The sequence below is a fragment of the Tachysurus fulvidraco genome, chromosome 6 (assembly GCF_022655615.1).
Source record: "Tachysurus fulvidraco isolate hzauxx_2018 chromosome 6, HZAU_PFXX_2.0, whole genome shotgun sequence".
Classification (NCBI taxonomy): Eukaryota; Metazoa; Chordata; class Actinopteri; order Siluriformes; family Bagridae; genus Tachysurus; species Tachysurus fulvidraco.
In genome coordinates, this window is record NC_062523.1 from 16485020 (window position 1) to 16500087 (window position 15068).

General features: G+C 38.5%; 1 protein-coding gene across 1 annotated transcript; it reads right to left on the reverse strand.

The window, feature by feature from the left end:
- Positions 1 to 1429: 1429 nt before the first annotated feature.
- dnajc15 (DnaJ (Hsp40) homolog, subfamily C, member 15) lies at positions 1430 to 14866 on the reverse strand. Its single transcript, XM_027164404.2, has 6 exons — positions 14563 to 14866; positions 14121 to 14172; positions 10126 to 10199; positions 6848 to 6924; positions 5218 to 5288; positions 1430 to 2917 (listed from the first exon to the last, which is right to left on the reverse strand). Exons 1-6 carry the CDS (start codon positions 14668 to 14670, stop codon positions 2847 to 2849), a joined length of 453 nt encoding a protein of 150 aa, XP_027020205.1. The 5' UTR covers positions 14671 to 14866; the 3' UTR covers positions 1430 to 2846.
- Positions 14867 to 15068: the final 202 nt, after the last annotated feature.

A 15068-nucleotide genomic window follows, 5' to 3' on the forward strand; every position in this document is an offset into this window, starting at 1 on the left:
AAAAGTAATTAATTAATTAAAAAAAAAATCCAGGAATAGTTTAAGGGGCAATTTATCTGTGCAATTTGTTGAACAAACAAGTCCGATCCATGGTGGCCCCACCTTGCAACCAACAGGACTTAAAGGATCTGCTGCTAAAATCGTGGTGCCAAATACCACATTCAGGGGTCTAGTGGAGTCTATTGTATAGGTCAGGTCTGCTTTAACACCAGAAGGGAGACCAACACAATATTAAGAAGGTCATAATTTGCTTATAATATTTATGCCTGATCTGTGTACGCAGCTATATAAATTCACATTAACAAAATATATTTGATTGTGTTTGACATTATGTTCTTGTCTAGCTGACGGAGTTTCTTCATATAAAAAGGTACATCTGGTTAGATTCACTTCAAATTGTTCATAGACATCACTTTGTAGCTCGAATATTGATATGAAATTTCCCTTTCGTTAAACAAATAATTTCTCATTAGAGAGACTGCAAAAGATGACAAAAACGAATTCATTTTGTTGACAGCATAGTGCACAAAAATACAGCTTACATAAGCTTTTCTTCCTGCCAATGAATAAAAATAGTCTTTGCTGGACACCAAACCCAGACTGCAAGAATAGCACTTACTGTTCAGCTTCTTATTTCTTTCCTCTGTGACACACTAGCTTCCTAACTAACCCTGAAGCTGGAAAATGAACATTAAGCACATTCACGTTTTCCTTCTTTCCTTCCCGTTCACATTTGGTTTGCCGAGCATGCAGACCATTAAATGGCGCTGAATATCTGTGGTTGACGGATGATGATGACCATCAAAATGCTAGCACAGCAGGATGTTTACAAAGCTCTCACGGTGCAATTTCTTTTTTTCCACTTTGAACCTATTTTTAGCAAGGGCTTCAAACATTGTACCTTGCATTTCCTCTGAGAGCCATTTTCTCACTGGTCGTTATTTCTTTTGCCTTTGTTTCTGTCTGTATAGAAATTAGATACTAATGTAATGTAGGTAGGTAGGTAGGTAGGTCTTTGAATGAAAAAGCATTAAAAACACCATCACTGGAATATTCTAGAAAATTTTCCAGTGGCACTTATCCTTAAGTCTTCAGTCACTTGCGTAGCCTTTTTTCAATAAAGATGAAATGTCTAAGACATTCTTTTGGTCTGTCTGAGGAAGCTACAGCATGAGCTGAGTTTGTAAATGAGGTTTTCTGAAGTCATCTATAAATAACCTGGGTAGGAATGGGAATACAAGCAGCATGAGTTGTTTCAATCTCCTAGTGACAGTAGCCAACTAATTAACTCCAGATTCGTTTATGAATTGAGGAAAAACAACCTTACAGTATAGCTTATATACTTCCCTTGTACGGTGACTTTACTGCACTGTGGCATGACACCTGCTACACTGTTAATCTATATGAAAATTATTTCCAACGCTCAACATCAAGACACTTGTTTATTGTGTGGTTAGTAACTATGTATGCTGTACACTTAAATCATATTTAGACCATTTCTGTTACAGCTCACTGTAAAGGTTAGCATCATCTTAGGACAACATGAGGAAAAACAATGTTTTAAGTATGAAACTTTCATTATAAGGAAAATAAATAAATATGTTTATTATCTATGATAACATAGTACAACCAAGAGCTGTGGAGAGTCATAAATGTTCAAACACCATACACAGACTGTGCCTTACTACTAGAGCAAAGAGATTAGATTGCTTTTAGCAACCCAGATGAAAAACCATTTAAAACAGCACATCACACAAGATAACTAAGAACCTACATAAAATGCAGTGCAGGCCCAAGCTGTGCAAGCCATTATAGGGAGTTTTATGATAAGAGTTTTTCTATAAAGCGGTCTTTAAATCTTGGTGAAATGGAAAAGATCTTCTCTGGACAGGTAAAGGCATGAAGCAAGCCTGGCTCTTTTATGATAGAATAGCTAATGGAAATGCACCATGGTGGAGCAGGACATGCAGAGAGCAGGCTTGTTCTGAACCTCCATGCAGAGTTCACAGCAAGTGCGCAGTCTGAAAATAGCTGCAGTCACAGGAGGGGTCAGTGCAACAGAAGCCAACAGGGCAGCCTGAGTGTAACACAGCTTCAATCAGGACAACAGCAGAACACTCACCTCTGATATACTTACTGTACACATGCTAGTAATCGATATCAGCTACAGCATCTAAGCTGGGCTGGGCCAGGAGAGGAAAGCTGACAAAATCCATGCATCAGTGCCAAACTGTGAGCTATTTTACCAGCTTCTTGATGTGCTCTCATTTGAGACTGGATTGTTTCAACATATTTGTTCCACAATGGTCTACCTTTGTGCATTTGGATGAACATTTTTTGCAGCACCTGGAAACATTGCCAAAGAAGATGCTCTCTTACCATTATCAGTGTACACTTACTATTATTAACCACAAGGGTTATTTATTCGGTATTATAAATAAAATTGTACAGGCATAATTCCAACTTGGTGAGCTTTGAGCACTTGTGTACCTTTATATTTCTTACATTCACAGACTGAGGTTTTTCAACAGATATATTATACACTTAAAGCATTTAAAATGCAGCTTCAATACAAAGCATCAATAAATGTGAATGATTCCTATCTACAACATAGATCCATCAACATAAAAGATTCAGGTCTGATGCCTGATTCAGATCGATGGAAGTTCAGGTTCTTGACTGACAAAACAGTGATGCAGAGTCCTTGGAGTTGGCTGAGTCAGAGCTGGTGCGCATGGATGAGAGGATGCTGGACAGTGTGAGCTCAACAAGTGGAGGAGGAATAACAGGTAGAGACAGTGAACAGAAAATGTCTGAGTGAATGGTGCTTTGAAGAACACAGACAGTTAACTCCGATGGCCAGACTCAAACAGATCTTTCGCCTCATTGATCTTCGCTGCCAAATATGGAGATCCACCTGCAGAAGAAGCAGCAATTACTAGTCATGTATTGTGTGGGGGGATATTTTTCCCTTTCCGCCTCCACTCCAGGAAGTAAAGCAGCTACAGCTGGAGCTTTACACAGCATGCTCACATGAAGGAGCTGATAATGTCTGATCTGTCTTAAAACACAGCGCTTAAACCATAGTAGCAATTACAGGACATACATTTGATAATATCTACAAAATGCATAGAACAGTATAAAGAAGATGAAAGTATGCTGAATGTATGTTCTGAACCCCTGGTCAAGTTCAAAATAATTCCACTCTCCACTTGAAAGTTCTGGTTTTACATTTTACTTAGCTGACCATTTCATTAACCTAAAATAACTTCAACCATGGGCACTAGCTCCATGAGGGCTCTGGTGCTTGAGTATCCCAAATGCTTCAGATCTGATGAATCTATATTTAGGCCTAATTTAATGCCTATGTTAACTGTGCTTTGGGAAGAACATCTGTTAAATGGGCCTCATTCTAATACTTATACAAATATTATTTATCTTTATTTCTAAAAGGTATTGGTCTGATTTCTAATCAAAAGGCTCAACACCTTTTTAATAGTGCTTTATGAAGAGACACTATACTTGGGCTATGCATTTAGCAATCTGCACAAAAAAATGATTTCCTAATATCATCATGTGCATAAACAGGGTTAATTTACTTTGACTGACATCTTCATCTTAAAGCAGAAAGTGACGGTGACCTCTTCCACCCTTTAGGCTATTTATCATAGAAAAATTTACATGCACACACCCTGCTCTCACCAGTGAGTGTGTCAGGAGCAGTGGCGGTTATAAATTGGAGAACACGCTGGAGAGCGAGCAGGTATCAGGGAGCATGGCCGCTAGCGGCTGCTAATCTGTCTGCGTGCCAGAGGGGGAGCGGCAAAAGCAACGCAGCTTGCAGTGACAGTCTTAATTACACTCTCGCAAACACACTCTCTCTCTCACACACACCCCTTAAATCTAAAAGTTTAAGCTCATCTTTAACTACCCCACAACAACACAGAACCCATCAGTGCCTAGAGCTGATCTGACTTTCCAGGTACTTTAATATTTGAAGAGATGTGCTTTTAAAAGATTTTTAGTTAAAATAAAACACAGGCAGCCACCCAGACAATGCTCAAACATCCGCATGGATTCACTGAAAGCAAGCTAATGAAGGCTAATTCAACAATCGTTCCATGTCATTACACTGGCTGTGAGAAATAGTCATCGCTGCAGCACTAAGAGCCATTACTGGAAAAGCATACGAATAAATGACATGAATATTGATCTTGACCTCATTGCCTGAGTCAAGTGAAATCGTGACAAAAATCATACAAAGAGCTGCATGCCATGTGTGCACAGCAAAGTATAGAGAATCCAATCATCTAATCAATGTAACGGAGTCATTTCCCATTTAAACAGAGTTTGACATCGGGTCAGCAGATTAAGATAAAAGATGGGATGTGATCGTTCTTCATGATGATTTATGAAGCCACGATGTCACGTTCTGTCAACATCTCATGCCAGGAAATGTTGTGGACGCCCATAACTGGGGATCTGTTCTTTTCTGTGACAGGATTAGATACTCACTTGGCTTGCCTACGCCTTCTGCATAACAAAAAGGATGTTATTGCTACATGTGTATTTGTGGTAGCGCTTTAATGAGCAATATTTCTCTGCAGAACAGGTCTCTTCCTCTCTGCAGGACATCTTCCTCTTGGTTAAAGGCCTTATCTTTCAGCCACAGATAGGCATCACAAAGCACACTGCTCATTTCACACACTGTAACAGCGACCTGGAGGAGCGCTGCACTGACACACACATACACACACACACACAAATGCAGGTGGTGGAAGGAAAAGCTAGCCATGAGGGGAGCCATTAACCTTGAGCAAGGAAACAAATTACTAGCCAGTTTTTTAAAACTGGAGTTGATTGGGTTGGACAAGTCTAAATGACCAAAGACAAATTCAAGGCACAAATAAATTCACTGAGCAGAGAGGACAGAATATTATCATACACACCTCCAAATGTGCATAATCTTTTTAGAGCACAAACAAATAACACGCATAAATACATGCATATTATATATATGTGTGTGTGTGTGTGTGTGTGTGTGTGTGTGTGTATGTGTATATATATATATATATATATATATATATATATATATATATATATATACACATACATATACACACACACACATATACACATACATACACACACACATATACATAATACATGCACACATTTATTTATTAGTGAAATAGCCATGCAGAATAAAACACTGACCTTTATCTGGATGATTTAGGACCATGATCCTCCTATGGGCTTCTCGCACTTTTGTCTTGGTGCTTGTTGGACTGTGTAAAGGGAAACATGCATGAAACCATCACTGGTAAATGACAGCACACCTCCATCTAGTGGTCATACAGCAAATACGATGCACACTAATTATTCCTCCAGCTTTTTGGACTTGGTTCAAATCATAAAACTAAGTAAAATTATTTAGACAAACGATATCTAAAGGTTTCAGAGAAAAGGTTTAAAGGCTGTTAGACTCTCAGCTTCTAACTAAAAAAAAAAGAGCTTCCGTGAAGAGACAAGTACTAAAAACACATCATTCAGTGTGACAGACAGACCACACCAGAGAGGCGAGCTTACATATATATATATGTAAGTGTACAATCAGGCCAGATTGCTAGGATTGATTCACGGCATCATAGCTCATGAACTGAGGGCTCAGATTGGCTACAGCACTCCAGATGGCTTTAAAAGGCCAGGCAGATGGGAAAGTAAATAATTTCAATTGCTTATTCTCACCCTTTTTTTTTCAAGATGATACAGAAAGCGACAAACTGATGGAACTCTTGAGAGCAAAGAACAGATGTAGAGAAAGAAAAAACCTCTTAAGGTACAAATTGGCTACATGGACCTAAAAGGAAACAGTGTAATTGTAAATGTCTTATAATGATAATTTTTCATCTCATTCACTAGAAGCAGCTTTCTCCCCTTACTGAATAGAAGTGCTGATTAAATGGTCTCTCAGGGGACATTAAAAGTGTGCCTCCAGCAGATGTTTTAGCTGTTGTCATTGCTGCTGGACACCTTAAAGTAAGAACCACTAAGAGGTAAGAAAGGCAACCATAGAAAGACTTTCCATGTTATATACTTGCTAGAAGAAGATACAGATTGGTGGTTATTTTTACAGCTCAGATACCTAACAGACATGAGAAAGTCCTTAAATTCCTGACTTGATTGCTTTAGTGCTCTTAAAAAAAGTTATTGTAGCAAGTGCTTATTCTGTACAAGTAGGAGGTGTTGCATCGGTCATCACTGCTTTTTAGCTCTACATGTGTTTGAACCCAAGTTAAAAGACGAAGTAATAGATGTTCTGTTTATATCTGTGTGTGAATTCAATCAAGCGAACAATTTATATGGTAGTATACAATGGTCAAGTGAAATGAAACACAACCAAGCAATGCTGGTCATTGTGTGGTAGAGTCGAAAGACAATAGAGAAAAGGATGAAGTGAGCAGCAGCCATATGATGCAAAGTCCACCACAGAGAGAGTAATAGAGCCAGGGTGAGTCACAGCTGATGTGAAACCCTGACGACACATCCTCTCTCCTCCTGTAGAAGAAAAATTTCGGGTGGTCCTACAGTGAGCAGATTACAAAGCTAAAGACAAGAATGTGGTTTACAGTCGTCACCCCCGCTAGGATCAAAGTTAAGACATGAAACCAAAACGATAGTCTTTGAATAGGACCACAGGGCCTGATGGGAAAACTAGTGATTCAGCGCATACACATGTTGTGACAGAAACAGCATATGTTCCTATAGACCGATGTACAAAGGAAGCATTAAAACAATAATCTAATGGGATAGAAGTGTGAAGAACACACAGGAATTGCATTCTTACCTGATCCCGAGAATTAGACTGGCTTCCCGCTTATTCATCTTCGGCTCAAATCCACCTTTGTAATATGGCGAGAATGCCTGATGAAATACATTAAAATAAACAATGCTCAGACAGAGAGAGATCCCTTACAATAACACAAACATTTGTTCTAAGATCATTATGGACATTTGGTAGCAATTTAGTTTCTGAACATATAATTTACATCAGTTTTGTTAATTACCTCTCTCTGATGTTAAAAAAAAAAGAATAACATTTGGAAAAGCATCCATTACTATAATTATTTAAAAAAATAATAAATAAATAAATAATACACTGGCCAGAAGCAAAGGCTGTGTGCTCCAGATATTGTAAAATAGTTAATAGGTTGGGGCAAGAAGGCACAAAATCATGTATGCCTTTACAGGTTTTTGCAGCCATTACCCAATTCTTTGCCCGATTTAGGCAGAAGATCCAGCAGTAACATATGAGGCAGCTCATAGACATACATTAAACAGGGGTATCAGATGAGAATTGTTGGTAGTTGTTGAACCAAATGAGGCCAATAGAGAAATAAAAGAGTGACATCATAATATATAAGAGGAGAAGAAAGATTTGCAATTGAGAAAAGTGCAACTGAGGGTTTTTTTTGCAGAACCATAATTGGTCTCTACTTTAATGGCTAGCTAGTGAATGAGAGTCACTCAACACCATTAGTCTCATTAAAGCATTTAGTATGCATTATCCAGGGTGCATACAACACAACTCTCAATGTGCCTCACAGAAATAAGCAACCCTATACAGTATATAATCTAAAGCATTGGGAAAACTGACACAGCCAAATGGGGGTCTTCCACAAACTGATAACACAGTTGGAAGCACATGATTGTAAGGAATGCCTTTGTATGTTGTAGCATTGCAATTTCCTTTTACTGGAACGAGTGGCCTACCCAGATGTGCTCCAACCTGACAATGCACCATTCACAGTGAGAGAAGGAAAGACTGTTGGGTGGCCTGCACAGAAACCTGATCTTAATTGCACCGAACACCTTTGGGATGTATCAGAATGATGACTGAACCAGGTGACATAAATGCCTGACCACACTAAAGCTCTTGTGGCTGGATTAGTGCAAATCCCCACAGCCACGTTCTAAAATCTATCGTGAAGCCTTCACAGAAGAGTGGATGCTGATATACCAGTAACGATGGAGAAGTTCAATATTACATGGGAAACAACTCAGTATAAACACTCAGGCGGCCATGCAGTGCATATGCTAATTGTGGTGCTCTGGTGTGCTGCAGTGGCCATGGACACCATGCAACTTTTGTATAGAGAAGATTGCTATGTGTCTGTAGGTTGCCACTTGACCTTGTGCTGGTCTGATGTCTGATATAGTTCACGATCACATAATGTGACAAAACTGGCAAGAATGGGAAACTGCCGAAACATTCAGCTGGTTGATGTGTCCTATCTTTACTCACACCACTGTGAAACCCAGTTTATATGAAAATAGTCAACTGCTTTCAAGCAAATTTCTGTAATGCCCAAAGCTCCAGCATGTGTGCAGGATTATTTGTACTGCATCATCCTCAACAGATAATTATACCACATGTAGTAGCCAGGCTGAATCTGATTGGCAAGTATAATAATATCAGCCACATACTGGGCTGGCAAGCAAACTCCATCTTGACTAATGCAGACATACTGCAGAACTGTATTAGGGAATTTTTTTGTCAACATAAAATCTATGAAGCTGGATGTGTCCCTGCGCCTGCTCCTTGGTGGTAGCGCTTAAAATCCAGTCATACAAGTATGCCAATATCTTGAGGGAGACAAGTTGAATACAACACCCACTGCATTAGGAGAGGGCATAAGCAGGATTTTGAATCGCAATGGCTTCCCTCTGAAAGTAATCCTTAAAAATTATTTACATACTGAAGAGCATTACACTGCTCCAGAGATGTGAACCAGTCCCCGAGCTGTACAGCACAATCCGTCCCATCCAACACACTAAGCACACAAAAGGGAATGGTCTTTAGGGACCAGTTCAACTCTCTTAAATCTAGGATTGGACAAAAATCACAATCATTCTAATGGTCAAGGAAGCAAGTTGAATAGAACCCCTTGCTATCGTCCTAGCTTTGCCATTCAGAAACCTGCATGCTCCAATCTACATTTACAGCATTTGGCAGACGCCCTTATCCAGAGCGACGTACATAAGTGCTTAAGTCTCTATCATTGGATACATTAACTCTGGTTCACTAGGTTAAATACTTAAGATACCATGAGTTTAAACCAATATTTTTAACCTAGCTCCCATTATTTAACTTAACCTATCTTTAACTATGCAAACTAAGGATTGAACAGTGCATGTTATACTGAGAGAAAACCGTTGAATAACAACAAATCAGCCACAAGCCAGTATTTGCATAGACAGAAATATATTCTGTGAAGAAAATGCAGAGGATGAGACCAAGCCACTGGAGTGCACTTTAGCAAATAGTGACTGTAAACCTGTAACAAACACTAATGTAATCTATTCTAATGCACTTAATGTGGTCTAGAAATACTAAGGAAGGAAAACTAAGGCAAAGCTAATCTACAAAAAAATGGTTGTACTATACAAGGAAACTATACTAGACAAGCAAAAATTAAGCTGATCTTCTCCAGCTTTGGAAGACAAACATGAATGACAGCAGGATTTATTGTGCATAATATGTGACTTTGTAAAAGGGTCTTGGTCTACATACCCACGTATGGGTATGGTATCCAGTTGTTCTCATGCTACTACCCTCACATTATAAAGAAACAGTGTGACATGCATCACAGCACTAAGATTTTCTCAATTCCATGAAATTAAGTATGCCCTTATAAAGACTCCACAGATTCACAACTTCAGTTCCTACCTGCAACTTGTTACCAGGTATAGTGTGATGTGAAAAATGGAAGAAAAAACTAGAATTGTAACAGCTAATTATAAAAGCTTGTGGGTTGTGTGCCAAATGAGATTTGCAAGTATGGCACAACCCCACAGCACTGAGGAAAATCAATACGAACCGAAGTCTGAGGTGAAACTGCAACTCCACAAGAATGAAACCCCACAAGTGAAAGTTTAATATGCTAAAACTGCTTCTGGCTGTACATCATGCAGCAAAATACTCGGAAAAATCCCAAAACATTTACCAATTCATGACTGACTAAAAGTGATTATAAAACTGTATGGTTTTATACACAATATATTTGAAAACTGTATTTTTTGTTTGTTTATGGACTACCGAGTTAATTTGTTTTCATTACTTACCGTAGAGGGAAACTTTTTGGCAGATTCTGTGATGACCTGACCAAGAGGTTTCCATAAGTGGAAGGCATATCGACCTAAAAGTGAACGTAGAGTAAAGAGATTAATGGGTTAAATGAGATTGGCTGTTGGGTTAACTGTGTTCCATCGATTGAATACAGTTAGGCATTAGAATAGCTGGCATGAAGGCAAAGCCAAATACAAAACCACATTTAGTCTAATGTGTTTAACAAATGGAAAAGGCTCCCTTCAGTTTGCCTCTATAGTTTGTGGTCACAATGCTGTTCACAGTACTGACTATCATCTGTGTTTCTCTGCTAAACCAAATCAACATCCAAAGAAAAAGTATCAACATAAAAGGCTCCTTTTGGGATTCAAGACTAACTTATTGTATGAAGAGGGAAAAGAGATTTATATATAGATAGATCAATATATCGAAAGAAATACTAATTAGCTGTACAATATAGTTACATTAAATCTCATTCAGACATACATGCTCCAATATAAATGTAAAAAATCATCTAAATCTAAAAATAAACTCCTTTTGAGTTATTTGTTTTTGCCTAAAGTGAATTTACTGCGGATAATTGTAAAAAATTTTAAGACATGCTGAAAGACCTTGTTAAGTGGGAAGAGTTATTTTATTTTCAACCTCAAAAAGACTTGCTCCTCGCTGAGCCAAGGCCTTTCCCCTTAGCAGACCACACACTGCTTGGAAAGAGATTTTTGGCAGCAGAGCTATACTGGAAGAGGAATTAGGTAACTTCCTCAAAGCAACCACAAGTGCTTTTCCACGATGAGCTCATACAATCACAGTTGGATATCAAGCCTATTAACAACCATTACCTATTATATGAAGGTAGGGTGTCGGGCAGAGACACCTACCAGAAAAGAAAAAGCAAACCCCCTAATAATGGGAGTTGAGAATTTATCTCCCAGGTTTAGGCATTTAAAAGTTGTAGTCACTGATTTTATTGTAAAAAGGCTTTGTTTTTTTGGTTTTTTATTATGCTAATGGCAGCATTTGACCATGTTAGTCATCATAAGGATCTTCTGAGGTTTGAACAAACTTTTAAAAACTTAATGGATTAAGCATAATTTTCTAATATGCATGTGTACAAACATAGCCCGCTTCCACTTTTCAACAATTCATAGTACTATTCAACATTTATGCTCCGTCTAGAAATCTCAGCACAGGTAAAGCAAATCACAAGAATCTGTGAACTCCTGCATGTGTAAGGGAGCAGAGAGCGCTTTCATCTGAGGAAAATGCCTCATAAGAAGCATGCGTTAACCTTCACCTGCCCAGGTCTGTAGCAGCTGTATGTTAGGGAAGACCTGACTGGTGGGTGGAAAGACTCAATCGGAACAAAATCACAAAAATAATTTTACTTTTACGTTTTTGATGCTTTCCATATTTCTCCTGTACAATAAAATATACTTGAAACTATAGTTTTTCTTTTAACTGTTCCATTTTATAATAAAGCAATAAGATGAGACAGGGAATGTTACGTTACTGCAGTTTTAGTAAATAAGTATAACTGATTAATGTATAACCAAGTTTAACGGGTCTAAAAGCCGTCATAATATATAACGAAATTATTATTAAAAAGACCTGATATTGAAAAAATAAGATTGAAAAAATCAATTTCTCTTTACTGTAGAATTAAAACATTTTATTTTTAATCATATGGAAATATTTGGCAGTAGATTGAGCTTTGAATAATTAAATAATAAATAAGTGTCCTCACAACACACAATTTGCTTCTACATCATTTTAGGGAAGAGTGTGATTTAAATTAAATGCAGCAGCCCTCGTTTGGTACACAATCCAGTGTGGTCATCCTATGAGGGCTGTATGTGTCCTATTGGGAGTGTGGCTCAGTGGTTAAACATGTGGGCTAGTGATTGGGAAGGTCGTGAGTTCAAATCTCAGTTCTACTAAACTGCCCGTGCTGAGCCCTTAAGCAAGGCCCTGAACCATCAACTGCTCAGATGTACAAATGGAAAATGTAAGTTGCTCTAGAGAAGGCAAACGCTCTAAATATAAAATGTCACAACATTGACCACTCTGTGAATTTAATCAAAAATATCTGATGCTAGCAGCCAGCAAGCACATCTAGTCCTCAGATCTCTATTTACAAGCAAGGAACACATTTATCATGTACTACTTAAGCCACAATAGCAAAAGTCAGCTGAAAAATTATATTCCCTACAATCATTTGTTCTCTATATTGAAAATGCAGATATAAATAACTTTTTTTTTTAATTAAGAATGTATACCAATCACATGCAAGTGCAGAACAAACAGAGCCACAAGCACTACTGTTTGCTGAGCGAATCATGGGCACAACACTCCCCACTCTCCAAGTTCTGTACTTCTCCAGAGTGAGCAAAAGGGCAAAGACAATCACTCTGGACCCCTCACATCCAGAACACTCCCTCTTTGAACTGTTGCCATCTGGTCGACACTACAGAGCCCTGAGCACCAGAACGACCAGACACAGCAATAAGATGAGACAGGGAATGTTACGTTACTGCAGTTTTAGTAAATAAGTATAACTGATTAATGTATAACCAAGTTTAACGGGTCTAAAAGCCGTCATAATATATAATGAAATTATTATTAAAAAGACCTGATATTGAAAAAATAAGATTGATCAATTTCTCTTTACTGTAGAATTAAAACATTTTATTTTTAATCATTTGAAATATTTGGCAGTAGATTGAGCTTTGAATAATTAAATAATAAATAAGTGTCATCACAACACACAATTTGCTTCTACATCATTTTAGGGAAGAGTGTGATTTAAATTAAACGCAGCAGCCCTCGTTTGGTACACAATCCAGTGTGGTCATCCTATGAGGGCTGTATGTGTCCTATTGGGAGTGTGGCTCAGTGGTTAAACATGTGGGCTAGTGATTGGGAAGGTCATGAGTTCAAATCTCAGTTCTACTAAACTGCCTGTGCTGAGCCCTTAAGCAAGGCCCTGAACCATCAACTGCTCAGATGTACAAATGGAAAATGTAAGCTGCTCTAGAAAAGGCAAACGCTCTAAATATAAAATGTCACAACATTGACCACTCTGTGAATTTAATCAAAAATATCTGATGCTAGCAGCCAGCAAGCACATCTAGTCCTCAGATCTCTATTTACAAGCAAGGAACACATTTATCATGTACTACTTAAGCCACAATAGCAAAAGTCAGCTGAAAAATTATATTCCCTACAATCATTTGTTCTCTATATTGAAAATGCAGATATAAATAACTTTTTTTTAAAATTAAGAATGTATACCAATCACATGCAAGTGCAGAACAAACAGAGCCACAAGCACTACTGTTTGCTGAGCGAATCATGGGCACAACACTCCCCACTCTCCAAGTTCTGTACTTCTCCAGAGTGAGCAAAAGGGCAAAGACAATCACTCTGGACCCCTCACATCCAGAACACTCCCTCTTTGAACTGTTGCCATCTGGTCGACACTACAGAGCCCTGAGCACCAGAACGACCAGACACAGGAACAGTTTCTTCCCTCAGGCAATCCATCTAATGAACACTTGACATACACCGAGCACACAACACTATTCTTACATTATTTACTTAAAACACATACTTACTTATTTATATTTCAATTGCACATTTTTTTCCACTGTACATACAAACTGTCTATATGTGTTCGTGTCTTGTCAATGTCATCCTGTTACACTGTGGAGCTTGTGTCACTAAAACAAATTCCTTGTATGTGAAAACATACCTGGCAATAAAGATCTTTCGGATTCGGATTCTGTTAACAGATACACTGAGGGAAGTTAATATAACTACTGAAACTGGAAAAACAAGAAGCCGTGATTATGTGATACATTATCAAGTGAATTATTATCAGATCTGACTTTGCTTTGACCTTTTTAACTCAAAGACATTGGTCAGATTAAGGATCAAAATCCACGAGGCCAAAAATTTTTTGAATATTTGTCTTCACACGAGTTTTGCTTACCTGCGAATCCTGCTGCAGCAACACCAAGTCCAACTGCAATCAATGTGCTGCCCTGTAAATTACACACAGGTCCAATCAGCTTTTAACAAGGCGACACAATTTTAATGCACAGGATTTAATAACTCTGCCTTTTAAGATCAACTAGGTGCTGACTGGTAACTTCCGTATACTAAAGGTGTGCAGTGAAGGTTATTTATCTGAATCTGACTGATAATTAAGTACAGAAAGCTTCGCAAAGAAGCTTTGTTGTTAAACCCAAACTATCGATAGACAACTACCAGGCTAGTTAACATGGAGCTAGCTAGCTTGCTAGCTAAACACAGTCGCATACATAACAAATGAATGCTAGCTCGCCGGCTACGTGCTACACAGATGTTTCAGAGCTTACGTGAGTTAATACGCCTGTAACGTGTTATTTACGTCCTTACATCAGACTACTCACAATACGTTTGTCGACATCTGTTTCACTCCGCGGGTTAGATGTAGTTATATATTCGGCTGATCTCAGAAGGTCACTATCCGTCGCTATGTGACCGCCTGCACGCGCCATGTTTCACACGCTGAAGAAATCTACGGGTCGCCAGTTAGGACCAGCGGAACGCACGAGATCTGGAACCGTGTAACTTTACAATGACACTAATTCTTTATCTATGCAGTAAATACACTTCACTCATTGTCTTTACTTAGCCAGTTTTATCCAGAATTCTTTATTTATGATGGTCAGGGTTAGAATCAGAATCAGAAAGATCTTTATTGCCAGGTATGTTTTCACATGCGAGGAATTTGTTGTAGTGACAGAAGCTCTATGGAACCGGGCAGGAATCAAGTCTTCCCTGGAGTTCTTAGTCGAGCCTGACACTTATCAGCCAATCAAAAAAGAGGCCACCCAATAGCCAATCAGAAAATAGCACTTGTTCGGCATCATCCTCGTTCACCCACAGGGAAAAC

Bases quoted from the DNA above. Each gene is read 5' to 3' on its own strand.
- dnajc15 (XM_027164404.2), bottom strand. From the start codon at position 14,670: ATGGCGCGTGCAGGCGGTCACATAGCGACGGATAGTGACCTTCTGAGA. The intron at 14,173-14,562 runs GTGAGTAGTCTG...TGTAATTTACAG, and splicing joins CAGATGTCGACAAACGTATT to GGCAGCACATTGATTGCAGT. The intron at 2,918-5,217 runs GTCAGTGTTTTA...CTTCTTCTGCAG, and splicing joins CCTAAATCATCCAGATAAAG to GTGGATCTCCATATTTGGCA.